Consider the following 18826-nt stretch of genomic DNA (forward strand, 5'->3'; position numbering starts at 1 on the left):
CCATAGATATCGGTTTATTTAGTCAGTAAGGGTCTGTGACTGAGTGTAGACTAGTCGAACTATCGGCTGATAATCGTTAAAATACCCCTTCAGGTATCAGCACTTCTCGCTAGCATAGCGGGAAGAGGTCTTGACTGCAGATAAAACGAGGTGAGTTCGAGTCAACTAAGGTAAGCAACAGTAAAAAATTAATAGAAAAATCTGAGATGAACGAACCGGAAGTCTCAACAATCTTGTTATTTTTGGTGGGGGGTGCATATGGAACTCTATCCTCTCCCTCGTTTTGCACGGTCGGCTCCTGGGTTACCTTATCGGTAGACAGCTGGCAGCCGTCTGTTTCGAGGAGTTTTTAAAAACATTTTTATTTCTCCTCGTACACAGATGGCTGGCGATCGTGCAGCCACCATTGGGGGTTAACAATGCAAAATCCCCCCGACGGGGCTTATCGATTTTTGTCTTACAGTCTTTATTTCATAAAAATATATAAAAAGAAATGGACCAAAATAAAGATTGTTATTCTGTTTTAGCCTGAAATGCACAAAAACAGGAAAAAATAAACTTAAAAGAGTTACTTCTGCAGTCGCGCAACTCCTACTTCCCTGGTTTATCCGAAATTAATACATAAACATAAGGTCATTGAGTTCCTGTACAGATCGAGTTAGAACTTTGGTCTCTGTAATTGGTGAGTGGAGCCAACGGAGTTCAGCGGAACAACCAATTAATAGAGACCGAAGCTTTTGGTCTACTTAAGTACTAGCGTACTAGCACGACCCTAGACAGCTGGCAGCTGTCTGTTTTGAGTTTTTTAACAATTAATTTTTTTTATATTTCTCCTCGTACACAGACGGCTCGCGATTGTGCAGCCGCAGTTAGGGCCCTTTTTAGGGGGTTAACAATGCAAAACCCCCTGACTGGGCTCATTGATTTTCGTCTTCATTTCATAAAAATATATAAAAAGAATCGGACCAAAAAAAGGCAAAATTAAGATTATTAGGGTCTATTCTGTTTTGGCCTGAAATGCACTAAAACGGGGGAAAAAAACTTAAAAGGGAAAAACAGTGACTTAGGCTGTGGCGCAACTCCCACTTACCTGGTTTATCCGAACTTAATACATAAACATATGATATGATTGCCAGCCAGAGAATTGAAATGATGCAGTGTTAAGATTAATTGAGTGGCCCATTGACATTGCGCAACTGCTTTGAGGGCAGCGTAACCATTGGCAAATTTTTCTTGTAGTTCCTAAAAAAACTTCTTGTCTTTTAATTTGTGACGTATAGTAAGATTTTAATAATTATTTTGTCAAAACATGCAGAATGATAATGTTAACATCATTCGGCAAAAAATGTTTTTCTGTTGTTTAGCGATGGCTTCTGTGGTAGAACCAATTGGGCAGAACATCTCACGCAAAATGATATAATATTCCGCATTTATATAGCGCTTAATACATCGGAACGACGTCTCTAAGCGCTTTACAGACATATCATTACCCCGGTCATCGGATCCTTGCATGTCTGCATACAATGTATGCACCTTCTCCACTCCCTGGGGAGCATTCCAACAAGAGTCCCAAGACTCAATTGCTAGGCATACTACATATAGGCTTTCACATCCTACCGGGTACCCATTTAACACCTGGGTGGAGAGTGGCAAAGTGTGGATTAACGCCTTGCCAAAGGACGCTAGGCCATGGTGGGATTACTGAAATGGTGGGATTACTGAAATGGAAAGAAAATATAGAAATGGCTTCATGCGTCACATTTGCTCTGAGTAGATGCAAGACAATTAAACAATGCACCGTGGCAAATGTCTTTGGCCAACAGCAGTGCTGATTAGACATTTCTGTATTTCATTACACATGTAAATGTTTACAATAGCAATAACTGGAGAATTTGAATTTCCTTGCAATTTCCGATCTCCTGCCAGGTTTTATGATTGGTCAACCTTCACACCAGGAGTGAGGAGTACCACTTGACTGTCTCTGACCATGGCATTCTCTTTCAAGCATGGTGCGGACAAAGGGGCTGCCAAGGCCAGCTTCCAGGATAAAATGAAGAGCTTGAGTGATCAGGAGAGGATGCTTTTGCAAAAGAGACAGGAAATTGAGAGGAAGATGGCCCAGAAGAAGAAAGAAGCAGCAGCAGCAGCCTCCCAAGCTGCCGCTGGAGCAAAGACAAAGACACCTCCTGGTGGTGCTACTTCAGCTTTAGCCCGATTGTAAGTTGTGTGCCTTGTCATTCGTGTGTGTTATTCTTTGTTTTTCCTGACCTTCACAAAAAGAAAGTAATAATAATCTGAAATGATATTTAATCTGACATTATTTCTAGTTGTAGATGACAAGATGCAGATTTCGTCTATTTCACTCAGTTTAAAAAATACTTAAGCTCAGACTCTTGTTTAATTGCTAACTTCCCAAACAAAATAATCTTTCCTTGATGGGTAATATAAGTTTCTTTTTGTTTTTAATGGTTAGAAATAAAAAATTACTACTTTTTGCTTGTAAAAGTATGAAATAATTTGGGTTTGAAATGCGTGTTTTAATAGGCACATGAATTGTATCTGCAGAGATAGAAGAGATGTGTGGCTGTACATGTATGATTGTCCACAAGCTAAAAAAGGCTTAGAAGTGGCATTTTTTTTAAAGACTAATGTTCTTTAAAAGAAATGATTTACTGCATATGACTGTTTCAATATGAAAAAAGGCTTGAAAATATTAATGCACTTACTTAATTATTTTCATTTATGAAATGCATTGTTCTTATTCTAAATATGGAAATGCAATTGTGTTTGATATTAGTAACCAATCGCGGAAGACAGCGGTCACATCAAATACGAATGCCACTCAATCCAAACCACCAGCTGCTCCTAGTCCTATCCAAAATAATACCTTTTCAAACGATGGCAGCTTCATGGCTCAGTTTATGAAAATGCAACAAGAACAACAGAAGAAGAAAGCAGAATCGATGGCAGCGATTAGTCAGCAGCCCCCACCACCACCCCCTCCTGCCACACACACTGCGCCGCCAGCCCAGCAGAGCTTCTACCCACCGTTGGGTGCACAAATGAGGCACTTTGCAGAAGAGAAGGCAACACTGGAGAGTATACCTCTGCCGCCCACCCCTGAAGCAGGTACAGATTTATGCAGAAATGCGTTTGTTCCCAGCTCTAGAAGTACCCATGAAAGTTTAAAATGAAATACAGTTTAGGAAATGATTCTTAGATCACTTTCCTACTCACCTCCTGTATGGTCTGGTGAAATGATTATTTCCCATGCTGTATAGTTTCTGAGGATTGTTCGTATGTTATGTTTGCATTTAATTTCAAAAGTAATAGTCATTTACATTTGTTGATTATGCACATTTGTGATGTCAATCTTTTGATGATCAATTGCAGGCATGAAGGAGAGCTGAATCTTGAAACGGTCTAGGCATAGGCTTACGTGTAGATGTCATATCGTATGAAGTCTATCACAAACTTTGAATGTTTTCGTAAATTAGGCTGTTTGAATACTAATGGAGTATTGCACTATTTCATTTCTGACGAAGTCTCGGTCTCTGTGTATTTCTCTCTATCCCTCTGTCTCTATAAGACTATATTTCTGTCTCAATGTCACTTAGCTCTTCTCTTGTTCCATGTCCTATTCTCATTTTCTTCCCTCTTTCTTCCTTATCGCATGGTATTACATTATATATCTGATCTTAATTTGCCCTTTTCTTCCTCTCTTTTCCCAGTGCCCCAACCCAGTAAAGCCAAGTCACCCACCAGCCCTGTACCCCCAAACAGACCCAGCACGTCCGCCGTCCGGGCCAAGATTAGAGAACAGCGGGAGAGGCAGATAGCCAATGTCTTTGGTGACTCCAGCTCTGATGAGGAGGATGAAGGACAGGGAGTGTCCGTAAAACAGGCTTCTGATGATGGTAAGTTGATTGTCCTCATTACAGGCTTGTTCAGAGATGATTTGACAATCCCCACATGTCTTAATTTTGCGATCTGGTAAAATAATGACATATTGGTCATTCCATTGGGTTGGCGCATTTTTGTGACATACTGAAAAATAAACTGGAAAAAAAAAAATTGTGTCTCATTTAAATTTGGCAAATTCCTGCCAATAATTACTTCAGCAAAAATTGGAGTATCACTAAGGTTTACTAATCAAACATGTATTGCAAATTCAGACCGGTCAGTCTCTTGCCAATGATATATAAATGCAGTGTCCTGTAATGTTTAAAAAAAAACAAAGATTTCAAATTCAAACATGGATTACTGTGGTAGGGACCTTCCTTACATTGACACATCAAACCTTAACTATATCTGAATTGACATTCATTGTGAAATGAAATGGTTGATTCCTACATACAGTATCTTACATGGACATTTTGAATTTTGTGACATCAATCAAATGGATTGACCCATATACATGTATATTTTTCAAATATATACGTCAAATTTTCTTGTAGATCTTGTGTGAAGATTAGCACTGTCGGTGTGAGAACATGTTGAAATTAATTTGTGGTTTTGCCAGATCCACAATCAACCATAGGTTGAATCACTTTCCAAATTTTGTATTAATTTATATACATGTAGTATGTATGTGTCATTTTTTAAACCTAACCTTCTTGTCATGTAGTAAATGCATTTGTCATGCATGTAGACAAGCTTTAAGTTGCCATTGTTTTGTTGAGTTTTGAATGAATTTAGCTCAACAGGATATATCATGTTGTAAAGAGCTGAAATAGATATTCAAACTGTAACATTCCCATCATGTATGGTCTTTATAAAGAGGCAGGCTCTATTTTTATTGGTGGGGGGGGGGGGGGTATAGCAAATTTCTCATTTTCAGTGCATGTGTTGAATAAGTGTGTGTTTTAGATAAAATGATGGGGCTGAATAGCTCCCAATCAAATCCTGGTCCTAATCCATATATTCAGAGATTTAGAATGATATTGATTTCAAAGAAAGCATTAACACCAGCAAAATGAAAAACACCAGCAAAATGAAAATCTAAGTGTCAACATACACTGTAAAGCTCTTCATTCCCCACCCCCTCATCCGTCATCCCACTATTTGAAATGAAAAATATCAAACCAAAGAGTATTATAACTTGGCCAGCCATCTGTCTTCTTTTCTGAACCATTCTCCCAACTTCCAAAGCCCTAGTCTTTACAAGTAAGGTAGTAGAGTGGTGTGAGAGAGAGCCCTCGATTTATGGGAGGAGAGGGTCAATAGGGCCCCCCTCCCAGCTCACAGTGCAACAGATACTCATAGAAGCATATTAAGTCTCTCCGCCAGAGGACGTGGATCTGAAGGACCTGGTGGACCGCATCGCCAAGCAGGTGGCAGAGGGAGGGGACGCGGTGGAGGCAGTACTTCTGAGCACCTACCGGGACATACCAAAGTACAGGTAAATTTCAAGCACTTAACAACCTTACCTAAAATTTACTCCCTTCAATCATTGATATAGAATATGGATGATTCAATATAAATTGTGTTTTTGTCTCGCCTGCATAGCACGGTAAGACTATAGGCGCCGCTTTTCCGACGGCGTCAGCATCAAATCTTAACCGAAGGTTTTTATACCAAATTTTTTAACCCTGGATATGTTGTTCTGAAATCAGGCATGTCAGACCCCCAATTTACTAAAACATGGGATTTCATTTACGAATCCAATGCAAATTATGTTTCAGCCAATGTTCTTGAATGTATTTTATTTTTACTTTGACTGTTTAAACTCAATTCATTTCATCTTGTTTATGATAAAAATAATTTTGCCAATGATTTCCATTGAAATAACAAATTAAAAGTCTTTTTATATGGATCAAATTAGCACAGTAGAGTGAAGTTTGTTGATTTTCTGTGGGAGGGTTTAATCCTCAAACCCTGTTTTGAAAACTAGATTATGGATGACCGTGTGATGCCTCTTACTATAAGGTTTCATTCCTTCTGGTACACAGTTGAACCAAAAGTGATGTTTTAAATATTCGCAGTGTTGAATTTCTTCATTGATATCATTAATGTAATTACTTCAAGGGAATCAAACATCATTTGCTCTCATGATCAATACAGGTTCATGCATGACAAGAGCAGCCCAGCCCATGGATACTACAAGACCAAACTTGCCGTGTTTCGTCTAGCAGCTAGGGCCTCCTCACGTGTTGCACCACCAGGTAATAGCAGACTTTATATCCAGATTTTAAGAACACTTTTCTTGTTCAGTTGTTATGAATTGTAGCAGAACATCGTGGCTCAGACATTGTTTTTAAATCTTGGTATGACTGGCATGGCTTACTGTAGGGGATCCAGTTTCTTTGTTGTAGATTTGATTTGTGAAAGGGATTTTTTTTTTTTTGGGGGGGGGAGGGGTGAAAATTTGGAGCAGAGATAGTTATCTGGAAATAAATGAAATATTTCAAATGAAGCAAGAACTGACTAATCGTTCCATCTGTGACCACCTTTATACTGTACTTAGCAGGTAATGTGTTACACCTTATTGCATGGAATCCATCTTATGTCATCCGTAGCTTGGTAGTGTCATTCAAGAGCAAATCATGTAATATGAGAATTTTAAGATTGGATTACTCTGTATGTTCCCTCTTTTGTTTAGCCCCCGCTCCTCCACCATCATCAGCCCCCACGTCAGCAGCAGCTCCTCCTACCTCAGCAGCAGCTGCTATGTCAGCAGCAACTCCTATGTCAGCAGCAGCAGCTGCGGCGGCAGCAGCTGCAGCATCCATCTCTCAGCAACTTGGGATGCCAGCCTCCTCGGGGGCTGAGGCAGCACCGATGAAGAAGAAGAGAAGCCGATGGGGTGAAATGGCGGAGGATGCGCCACCCGTGAAGCAGCCAGCCCAAGGCCTGCTGAAGCCAGTCAATCCTGTGGGTATGATAGGGACATCGGAACTGAGCGAAGATCAGCAGAGACAGCTCAAAGAACAACAAGAGGTAGACTGTAGCAAAATCATGATAAAGAAAGAGTGATTACTGACATTTGCTATCTTATCTATGAGTATTTTCATCATTATAAAAGAACCACCATGACCAAAATTGAAACCCCTCCCTAGTAAAGTAAAAATTATTGCAATTAATCATAACCTTTTATCATAATCCTCCTCTTTCTTAGCTGATGAACCCTTGTGAAAGTTTTGCACAGATTGTGATTGTCCTTTTTATACTATGGAACTTACGCTTCATTACTTTAATACCTTGTGCTAAATAGTGTTTCTGAATTTACATTATTGTTTCAAACTGCCTTGGTACATCAAATATAAATTTAGATCAGGCAAAAGATACTGAATGTTCATCTTTGCACTATTAAAATAGTGCCTCTTCATTTTTGGAATTGAATGAATTGTTCCGTGAAATGGTGGAGAATATTCTATTCAGCATTTTGTCTTCCTCTACTCTTCTCTTGTTCTATTCTTGGCGGTGGTCTTGTACCATACACTGTTAGGACTTGTGTGTTGGAAATCTCAAGAGTAGATGTAAAGATTTTTTGACACACTTTCCACTTCCCATTATTATTTTCCCTTATATGGGATCAGGAAGAAAGTGGTTTCTTCTGTTGGTTTCTACATCTTTTAGTTCAGAAGGATGTCTTGACTATTTGACCCTGTTTGACCAGTACTGAAGGCTGTTTGAGTCTTTAAAAAAGAACCATGAATGACACTCTACATAGCTTCTATAGTGATGCCAGTGAATCTAGGAGAATAACGTAAGTTCTTAATAGGTTCAGAGTTTCTGATTACTAATCTTGCTTGTGTATTGAATTTTTGTTAAAGATGCAAATGTTATATGAGATGGTGATCAAAACCCAGAAACGAGAAGCAGAGCTGATGATGCAGCAGAAAGGCAAAGATCCGGCCAGGAAGTATGAGTATGACAGTGATGAGGATACAAAGGGAGGGACCTGGGAACACAAGGCAAGAGCGAAAGAAATGGAAGAAACAAGAAGTAAGTTTACTGTTGCTGCTACTGCTCTTATACTGCTATTATTTAGTTATTATTCTATAAAGCCTGATGCACACCACATGATCTGTTTTCGATTGAAAAAAAAAAATAAATTGCAGGATTTATACCATGCTTTTTGCCAGAGGATACAAAGCACAACTATTTTTCCTCGGCTTTAGCTCAAGCTTTGACATTATCAGCGGCGCTCAGTGCAGTCAAGGAATTAATCCTACCAGGTGCCCATTCACCTCACCTTGGTTGAGTGCAGCACAGTGTGGATCAATATTGTGCTGAAGAAAATTATGCCATGGCTTGAACTCAAACCCATGACCTTCTGTTTAAAATTCCAGAGACTATTCCACTGGGCCACAATGCTCCACCTAGGAAAATCTGTAATAGTTAAACATCCCCACTTGTATAATCTTAACAATGAAAGTTCCGAAAAGTGGCATGAAAACTAAAATTGAAATTACATGCTTTTGAGAGCTGCAATATGAAATCAATTTGAACTTTACAATGACCACATGGCTTGTAGCAAAACGGAATTCTGATTTTCATAATCCTTGTGTTAATCCAAACTTCAAATAAGATAATATCAATTGTTTTCACTTTCATATGCAAAATATAATTTGTTTCGAAATCGGGTTGCAGTCAGATCATAATAGTGTGTGACAGGCTTTATACTCTTGGGATACTATTTCTACTGCTGCTGCTACCGTCACTGCTCCTATTATTACCACTGCTATTAGTACTCTCAATAAAATCAATACCTCCACTACTACTATTTTACAGTACTACAACAAACCTACAAACAACTAGTTTTATTATTTACCAGGGAAGAGTATGTTATGTTATGGTTACTGAACTTGGTGTTCTACAGAGAACAAAGAGTTACTCTCTATTACTGCATACTAGTACTTCTCTGCATGTTAATATCTTCTGTCTCTTTTCTTAACTCTTCACCTATGCGTATATTTCAATTGACAACGACAGAGAAAGCAGAGCTGTTAACGAGTATAAACAGAGGGAAGCACTTCATCGGTGACTTCTTGCCTCCGGAGGAACTTGAGAAGTTCATGGAAACCTTACACGCCCTGCAGGATGGCCGGACACCAGACTACTCGGAATACAAGGAATTCAAGATCCAAGCAGATAACATCGGTGAGTTGTATTTCCGGGGCCAAGTAGCATTCGAAACTTCATTGGTCTTCATTTAATCTAGACACTGATTATATGAGATTAAGCTCCTTTTGATTTTCGCTGAAACTTCGTACCCTCTTCAGGGATAAACCTTATTTACAATTCAAAAGATTAAGTTTCATCTTTCTCATTGTTACCTCATGGAAAAGAATAGCTGCTCTTTGGTGAAAAAAAAAAATTCATCAGAAATTAAGAGAGCTCCAGTTGATGAAAAACAGATAGCTGCTGGACAAAAAAATGTCTGTTTTATTTGTATATTACCAGGTAAGTTTGATAAACAGTTCTGATCAAAACTTGCTCTTGAACTGAAACAAATTCAATTTCACTATATATTACCTAGCCTACTTATTCATGATTGATTGATTTGATTTTATTCATTCATATATATATATATATATATATATATATATATATATATACATCATTTTCAACATTACATAACATTCATATTAGTATAATCATTCATATTAATTATATATATATATATACATGAGTGGAGCATCATAAGCTCTATGAGCTTGAGAACGATGTTCCAAGAAAAATACATAGAAACATAAATTATACATTGGCTAAAAGAATACATTCAATGACCTCTTCTTTTATATCACATGTAGATTGTAAATTGATTTTTATTGAGTTGCTGGACTCCATATGTAAAAAATAAATAATGTTTTCCAGACTTTGTTCTCTCTCAGACAGCAGGAAAATACTTCCTGAAACTTTGAGTTCGGATGGTCTTTTCGGGGACCAAACGTATGCCCACGTTAGGTGCATGGTCTACCGTTGAGCCTCTACATTGACTCATTTGCCACCATGGAAACGTTCAGAAGGGATTTCAGAATAATCTTCAAAATTTCAGCTCTTCTTTATCTTTGATTTCCTGTGACAGGTTTTCAGATGCTGCAGAAGATGGGTTGGAGTGAAGGAGAGGGTTTGGGCAATGAGAAACAGGGTATTACTGCACCTGTTAGGAGGTAAGTAAGCTTAAAGAGAAATGCCAGTTGTTGTAACGATAATCCAATAAAATGACCACCCAAGTGTTTGTATGTATAATTTAAAAATATGTAACAAATGATTCTGGAAAAATACGTGTATTTGCTGAGAAATTAGCAAAATAAACACATAATTCCATCAAATGTCAGTTATTTTCCCAAGCAATATTAGTACACTGTCCTACATATGTTTTCTGTGTTATTGATCATAAGTGTTATCACTTTTCAGCTAAGATTTCATAATTTCACATCTATAGATTAGTTTATGTTAATAAACCAGATCTAGCTCTACAATACCGTAAGTAACGGACTATAAACCGCACCCCCAACTTTGGACAAAAAAAAAAAAAAAAAGATTTCAACGTATCCAAAGAGATTACCGGTATGCGGAAATCTGCTGTTCTTGATCAATTCATCTACAAATGTTTGCAAAAAAGAAAGGTCCTGACAATATCGGCCACTTACACACTCACTCACCTCACAGTCACAGTGTACACACACACAGCACTGCCGTTCATGTACATTGCAAACTACGATACGGTACCAGTACATAATATCAAATAATGATCTGTGTCTTTCCCGGCGTAGGAGGAAGAAACATTCACATTTCTTGCATCACAAACTCACAATCACTTTCAGAATTTGTCTAGCATTCAATGTCTTAGCATGAATTTTGGATACGGGATTACAGGAAGGTTCAAGAAACAAAGAAATTGGCATTTAAAAAATTTGTTTTGACGGCTTCGTGCCCTCTCTCTCGTGCGTGGTGTACTGGTACATGGTATCTTATGAAAAGCAAACGGGAAAGAAAAAATAAGCTGGCGCGAAACGGGACTTTGGAGGGGATCGAGGGTTAAAATGAATAGCGCCAGCTTAAGTCGCACTATAACCACAATACAACGCAAGCTAGCTCAGCTAACTCAACTCTCGCGCTCGCTCAGCTGTGACAAAATATTACCGAGTATGCTTGGCTTCTCTTTGGACTTAGCCAAGGAACTTCGCTGCTTTGAACCGAGAATAAAGTCGAAATTAGAATCATGAAGGTGGGTGCATTTGTTATGGACAATATTTAATAAGATCGTAATTATCGCTTCTCATTACCCGCGGCTCATACCCCTCTAAACGACATTGCCCTGGGCGGCTACGCCCGGCCACTCGATGTGTTATGAACTGGCAGACGTCTTACATGTTCGGGAGGGGTTACGGCGGGCTGGCTCAGACCCGTCACCGTGGATAACAGTCAGTCCGCAAGCCCTGAAAAAGTAGCTTCTTTTATCCAAGTGATATTCATGACAAGAGGGTTTTTGAATAGTTAATGAGCTCGGTGCGAACCAAAACACCTCTTTTTATTCGGCCACTGCTGCTCTAAATATTGACCAAATTTCATGTTTTTGGTATCTTTGTAAAGAAGAAGAATCATTCTTTTAGGTCATGTGTTTGGATTTTTGTCTCGCCTGCGTAGCAGAGCGAGACTATAGGCGCCACTTTTCCGACGGCGGCGTCAACATCAAATCTTAACCTAAGGTTAAGTTTTTGAAATGACATCATAACTTAGAAAGTATATGGACCTGGTTCATGAAACTTGAACATAAGGTTAATCAAGTATTACTGAACATTCTGCCTGAGTTTCAGGTCACATGACCAAGGTCAAAGGTCATTTAGGGTCAATGAACTTTGACCATGTTGGGAGAATTATTTTCAAAATCTTAACCGAAGGTTAAGTTTTTGAAATGACATCATAACTTAGAAAGTATATGGACCTAGTTCATGAAACTTGGGCATAAGGTTAATCAAGTATTAGTGAACATCCTGCTAGAGTTTCAGGTCACGTGACCAAGGTCAAAGGTCATTTAGGGTCAATGAACTTTGGCCAAGTTGGGGGTATTTGTTGAATTACCATCATAACTTTGAAAATTTATGGATCTAGTTCATGAAACTTGGACATTAGGTTAATCAAGTACCACTGAATATCCTGTGCGAGTTTCAGGTCACATGACCATGGTCAATGGTCATTAAAGGTCAATGAACTTTGGCCGTGTTGGGGGTATTTGTTAAATTACCATCCTAACTCTGAAAGTTTACAGATCTAGTTCTTAAAACTTGGACATAAGAGTAATCAAGTATCACTGAACATCCTGTACGAGTTTCAGGTCACATGACCAAGGTCAAAGGTCAGTTAAGGTCAATAAACTTAGGCCATGTTGGGGTAATTGTTGAATTGCCATCATAACTTTGACAGTTTATAGATAGAGTGAATGAAATGTGGACATGGGTGTAGTTGACAAGTCTTAAGTCACCGTTCAAATGTCATTTATGGTCAATGAACGTGGTATTATGTCATTATATGAATGGTGTTTTTGTGAATGATTATTTTATAGTAGTTTTCAAAGTCAGCACTGCTGCTATATTAAATCGCGTAATGCAGGCGAGACTGCCAGAGGCGTTCCACTTGTTAATAGAATGTTGTAAGATAGGAAAAACTTTTGATCTAAAACATGAAACAAAATATTTTTTTTCATGCAACAAAAGTTGTTGTTTTCACACTTAATTTCTGTTTAGGCACAAATGATTTTTAAATCATGATAAAGCTGAAGATCTAAGCTTTAATATGATATAATTTTTATAAGAAGATGTATTTTAGATGGGTCAGCAGCCAGCTTTTCATAGGCCAAGTACATTTTGCAGCTCAAAAACAAGAATACTGCGCTCTGATTGGTCATAGACCACACACCCACGCAAATTCCAATGATCCCCACACTGGGCCTCTGCAAGGTCACACTCACCATGTGGTAATCTCTTCAAATTACCCGCGCCTGTTTGTTTTGAAAACAGTATTCAGCCAATCAGAACTCTGGATTTTATGTTACTCAGAAATTTCAGAAATCTCGTCTTGCATCTTGATGGAAATAACTGGCTGCTGACCCATCTAAAAGGTGCCACATATCAAGAGTGACATTGTAAGAAAGTACAGAGTTTGAGCTTTCTGATGATATAAATAATGTTGGTGCCTAAAACACAAAATGTTGCACAATTTGCAAGTGAAAACAGAGGAAGAAAATTCTGTTTGATGCATCTTTTCAGGTAAAAAATTCACTTATTTATCAAAATATTTCATTCAAAAGAAATGACCAATATAAAAGGGTAACATTTACTCTTGCCCATGGTACAAAAATAATCAATATTACTCAAGGAGAAAGTGGTTAAATTCTTTGAGAAAGAAAGTCTCACAATTCACGAGATTTTGCAGGGACATGAATTCAGCCACGAGAGGACTTGGATAAATCTTGCTCATTTGCTCATTAACACAGGGGCTTGCGGACTGACTGATAAACCGCACCCTAGTGCTGCAAGTCAGGCGCCATGTTCGGGTTCGGTTCGGTTCGGCAAGGTTCGGCAGAAATTTGCCGAACATTGGTTCGGTTCGGGGTTCGGTAATGATAGACTGATAAAGCTATAGTTCATTCAGGTATACGTGGCGTACCGGTAGACAATTTGTACTTGATTGACTGCATGTGCTCGCGTGTACCTCTAACCATTTTATCTCGATCTTGTTGACATGAAACTATGAAAGTTATAGCGCTCAACGAATCAACTGTTATCTCGAATTTGATTATCTGATGACAGATTTATTGGGTAACTCACAGTTCTAAAATGGCGACTCTTCCTAGTCGTCCATACCTGGACCACACTTTGGATACTTGCCAAATTAACTACGCTCGCACTCGTACCAGCTAGGCCAGCGCATGCAGTCCCCTTGTAGCGGGACTCTGAGCTCATGAATATTTATATATACAGTCCGGCCAAACGTGATTGGCAATTGCATCACATACGAGGCGGCCAGCGCCAGTCCACTAAACTGTAGGCATAGTAGGGCCAGGGGCGTGTCGAAGAAAGCGTGCTTATGTAATGCGCCTTTCGCTAATTGGCTCGATGGGTGAACTAAAACTACCAATCGCATGTCGCTGATTGTCGCATCGGTACATACAGCCACGTGCTTTGTCTGCTCGCGAAACTCAGCTCACTGATTGAAGAGCAATTCCCGAGATTTCTATGATTTCATTGGTCAGATTTCATTCGACAATGAACATACAGACCAAGTGGGATGCAAAGTTTTTTACGACTGTAATGGGACAGGGGGAGTAGAGTGATCATCGAACTGTTTATGGTTAATTTGAGAAGTTGATAAGAAAGGAAAAAAAAAGTAAAGATTGGGGGTCATTTTCCCCCAAGAGATGAATGTTTCTGCATGGCTTTATCTTCATTCAACTTGTCAACGAGGGGAAGGGGATCTTGCTATATGCTATACCGTAATCATTCATGAGATAAAAAAAGATAACTTCACCTCATCTCATTTCTATATTATTTGTTTTGCGTCTCTCCTTTCCATCTCTAACAGTCACTCACTTTATTTCCCACTTTCACTGGATCTCTCGTTTTCAAAACTCTTTACTTCTCTCTAAAATCATGAAAACTAGACAGTAGCGAGCCGACACCTCAATAATAATGTCAATCACCTCAATCAGATCTTTATTCTCCGCCGCAACAACACACGAGTTACGATCTTAATCACATCGTATCGTAATTCGTAATATTAATGGTACTTCATCTTTCACTTTCAGTTTATTGAGCTCGTTCATTCAAAATACTTTGAAGATTTTCAAACAAGAATCTTGTTCGCCACCTAAAAACAACAATATTTTAGATAATTAGATTTAACCAATGAACACTCATACAGTTTTGGTTTTCTTTACCATGCTTCGGCGATTCGGCCACAGAGCGAGAGATGATGAAAGCCAGTAAAATGATTATAGCGCAAGCTCGCGCAACATCATTCATCGGATCTCCTTTCTTAATCAGGGCCGTAAAAACCACAATTGTCAACATGAAAATGAAAACAAAATCTAGTAACCGCAAAATAAGCGCATACTTCCAACATACAATTGCAAAGAAGATTAAATAGAGAATGCGCAAATATAATGATTAGAAAGGGTGTAAACTTATAAATTTATTAACTGAAAGCCGTTTTTTTTTTTTTTTTTTTTGCCGAACTTCCGAACCAAGTCTTAGTGTTCGGTTCGGTTCTGTTCGGTTCGGAAGTGCCATGTTCGGCGAACTACCGTTCGGTTCGGCGGTTCGGCTACAGCACTACCGCACCCCCGACTTTTGCTTCTATCCCGCCGAGAAAAAGGTGCGGTTAATAGACCGTTACTTACGGTAGTATGGTGACACTGAACAGGGTTCCCACAGTCATGGAAAATCCTGGAAAATTTTGTGGTCATGGAAAGTCAGGGAAAAGTGAGGGAATTTGGAAAATTTGTGAAAAGTCATGGAATTGCATTTACCTCTTGGCTATGGCAGCTTTCCGGCTTGTCGTGTCTTGCAACTCTCATACTCTGTGGTCATACTCTGCTATTATAATTTGTGTTCATGATTTCCATTTTTCCCAGTTTGTGACATCCCAACTCCCGGGACGTCACAGGAAGTCATGGAAAGCAGCAATTTAGTATTGGAAAAGTCGTGGAATTCTGTTTTCAAATTTCTGTGGGAACCCTGAATTAACCTTCATTTTAAGGATTTTTTCTTGGAATGATTATTTGCTGCAACTTCATTCTTTAACCTTGAAGATGGAAAATATTTGTGATAACTGTGAATTGGACAAATTCTTTTTCATCTAATGCATGTTTGGGTTCATCCTATGTTAACTATCTGTTTAACCATATAGCACCTGAACCGCCCGAGACCGCCCTTCTTAATACACACTGAACCGCCCTTAACCGCCCGTACGTTTTCTTTGCGCTATAGTATCTCTTGTCTATGATTTACCGTGGTAATATTGCGTGTGCATACCGTATCGGTTGGCTGCTATATAGATCTGCATAGAAAAGTGTATGCTCCTATTGAGTATAATAGAGAAAAACCGATTGACATGCATCGGTGTGTAACAAGTTCCAGACTGTTGCGCAGTCGATCTCAGCAAAGATGGCTGCGTCCATGTCTCGGAAAACCACTTACTTCGCCGAAGAAGCTCGGGCGTTGCTATATGTTCATCAAAACGTTGGATATCACACAGAGTGACATCTAGATGTGAATTGAAATTAATTTGTGACATATTGATCCAAGATTTGGCGAAAACTTTAGTATTCTGTCAGTGATACTTTACATTTTTTTGAAGGCGTGGGACTGGGGCGGCTGAAACCCGAACTTTTTTTTTTTTTTCTCGCTCTGCAAACGATTGTCAAAGGTCAATATTCGTACATCTGATTGAACTTTGCCATGTACCATTCTATTCAACAGGTCCTATGCTACAAAATAAATATAACTTGTAATGAACAAAAGTAAATTTATAAAAAACTATTTCAATTTGTTTGGAACAATGCCTACTTATTACCAGTTTTATTGTTTCCTCCAGTGAGTAATTGCCATTATGCATAGGAGTCTGTAGGTGCTATAGGGTTAAACAGTTTGCATCATATTAAGTCTTATTGCTACTTATTGCATTTTATTTCCTTATATACCCACTTTATCTACATGTAGCATCACTTTTCTGTCCAAGATAAAATAAAGGGCACCTGGGGACTGTTTGATAAAGCTGTTTATGATTTATGCATGATGTGACATGAAATATTTGTACATTGCATTGGGCTGAACTAGATACTTTAAATTTTACCTGGAATGCCTTTTTACTATTTATGTTTTTTAAACAAGTTATATGGTAGTGGTTGTGAAGCATAGACAAGTTTCCTTTAAGAAGCATATGATCACTGACTCTTTCACCATTACATGCTTCTCTTTGGTATTTGCGAATGGATAAACTTTTCCAAATGTTACCAAGGTATTTATTTGAATATGTACTGATTTATAATATCTTCATTTAAGTATTTACATTTAATTAATAAACACTGCATTTTATATTTGCCTTGCATTTTTTTTCCAGGGGAGATCGCGTAGTTGATGGAGTTGGTTTTGGTGTTGAGAGGCCAGAGAAACTCAACAGAGATGATGCCAGTGATGAATATACAGCCTTTAGGAAAAGGATGATGCTTGCTTACCGCTTCAGACCTAATCCTCTGGTGAGAAAACAGTGTTCAAATCTGGAAATATGCTTCTTATCCCCAACACAAAATATTTCTAAGATGTTGTTTGTCATGATACAGATAAGTATATTTCTATATTTGTATCTGGATAACAAATTTATTAAGGACCGTATTGGAAGCCAAAACAGTTATGCATTTTAGAAAGATATGAAGAGTCAGAATACAAAAAAGCAAATTGCATGCATTTTCAGTGTTTACCAACAAAGTTTGTTTGCATTACAAACTCAAAATTTTTGGTCTCGAAAGTGGGCTTCATTGTGCTTGTCTGAAGCCTGGCTTTCAGGCCTTGAATGAAGAATTCAAAGGGGTAAAACAATTTTTTAATGGGCAATTAAAGGAAAGGGAAGGCGATACTCACTTTGGGGAATTAAAAAAGGGCATCAATAGTGAAACGTACTTTTCATTAGGACACGTGCACTTGATTACTATAGGGAACCAAGGCCTTGGGTCAGAAGAGCACCTTTTTGGCCTTAAGTCTACAAATATTTTGCAGGGGCATCAAGGTCATGTTGAGGGCACTGGAGGCCTGGGTTAATTTGAGTCCTGGAATTCTATGACATGGTTGATCACATGATTTTATGTTTCTCCAAGCTGTGTATGGTATTTCACCCATTCTTTCTCTTTTTTTTTTTCATTTTCTTTGACAGAATAATCCCAGGAGACCCTACTACTGAGCTTGTACATGTAGATGGAGAGGTCCTTTCAACATGAGATCTTTTTTTGTTTGTTATACAATTATCGCTTGATCTTGGATTTCCTGCTTCTGAAAGTTCTTACTGATGTAATCTCCAGTTCTATTCCATCAGTGAATGAATATGCACTAAAAGTAGCATTATGAATAGAGGCACATGATCATGGTCTCTATGGTCTATGAATATCCAATTAGCTGAACTTTTTTTAGTCTTGATTTAAAGCTGGTTTAACAGAAGCAGACGTATGGAAAAAGCTTATTGTGTAAGTGAACTAGACATGGCCGTTCTCAAGTATGTATATATTTGTCCAGTGCTGCTGCATTTTTTACAACAAATTAACCCTTACGTAACTGGGGGGGTCAATTTGACAACAAATTTGGTCACCACGCTGTCGCGCACATTTTTTTTACTACGCCACTGGCCAATTTTTAATACAAGACTTGCTCATCTTTTGAGACCAAATTTGCGACCCCCGTGTACGCAATTCTTACTTTTGTTGGTTTAAATGGATTTATTTTATGCTATTTACGATCGCAAAAGGGTCCCCGACAAAATTCATCGGAAAAAGCAATAAAAAACAAAGGTTTGAAAAAAACTAAAAAATACAAAAGAATTAAAATAGCAATAAAATACATAAGAAATTAGTTACATTTTATAAAGTGAGTTAAAGGCAAAAAAATACACAAAAAACCAAATTTAGGGCAATTTTCGTATGCTTTTTTGCATAATTAATTAATAAAAAATATAAACAATTAATTTTTTGAAAATTTTACTATACAGTCTTGCAGTCTACATCCGGCTCTACGCGTGTGCAAATTTATACGACGATCGTGAAATCAGCTGCCAAGATGTGAGAGGGAAGTCAAAGTGACCCCCCCCCCTTCCCAGTATATCGTGGTCTGAA

The 18826-nt window shown here is 38.4% G+C and overlaps 1 protein-coding gene across 1 annotated transcript; it reads left to right on the forward strand.

The window, feature by feature from the left end:
• Positions 1-1846: 1846 nt before the first annotated feature.
• LOC129262095 (SURP and G-patch domain-containing protein 1-like) lies at positions 1847-18572 on the forward strand. The gene is made up of 11 exons (XM_054900136.2): positions 1847-2217; positions 2798-3129; positions 3732-3917; positions 5278-5401; positions 6064-6164; positions 6602-6939; positions 7776-7947; positions 8938-9105; positions 10034-10118; positions 17071-17206; positions 17878-18572. Exons 1-11 carry the CDS (start codon positions 1988-1990, stop codon positions 17902-17904), a joined length of 1899 nt encoding a protein of 632 aa, XP_054756111.2. The 5' UTR covers positions 1847-1987; the 3' UTR covers positions 17905-18572.
• The last annotated feature ends 254 nt before the right edge of the window (positions 18573-18826 follow it).

The sequence above is a fragment of the Lytechinus pictus genome, chromosome 5, assembly GCF_037042905.1.
Source record: "Lytechinus pictus isolate F3 Inbred chromosome 5, Lp3.0, whole genome shotgun sequence".
NCBI lineage: Eukaryota > Metazoa > Echinodermata > Echinoidea > Temnopleuroida > Toxopneustidae > Lytechinus > Lytechinus pictus.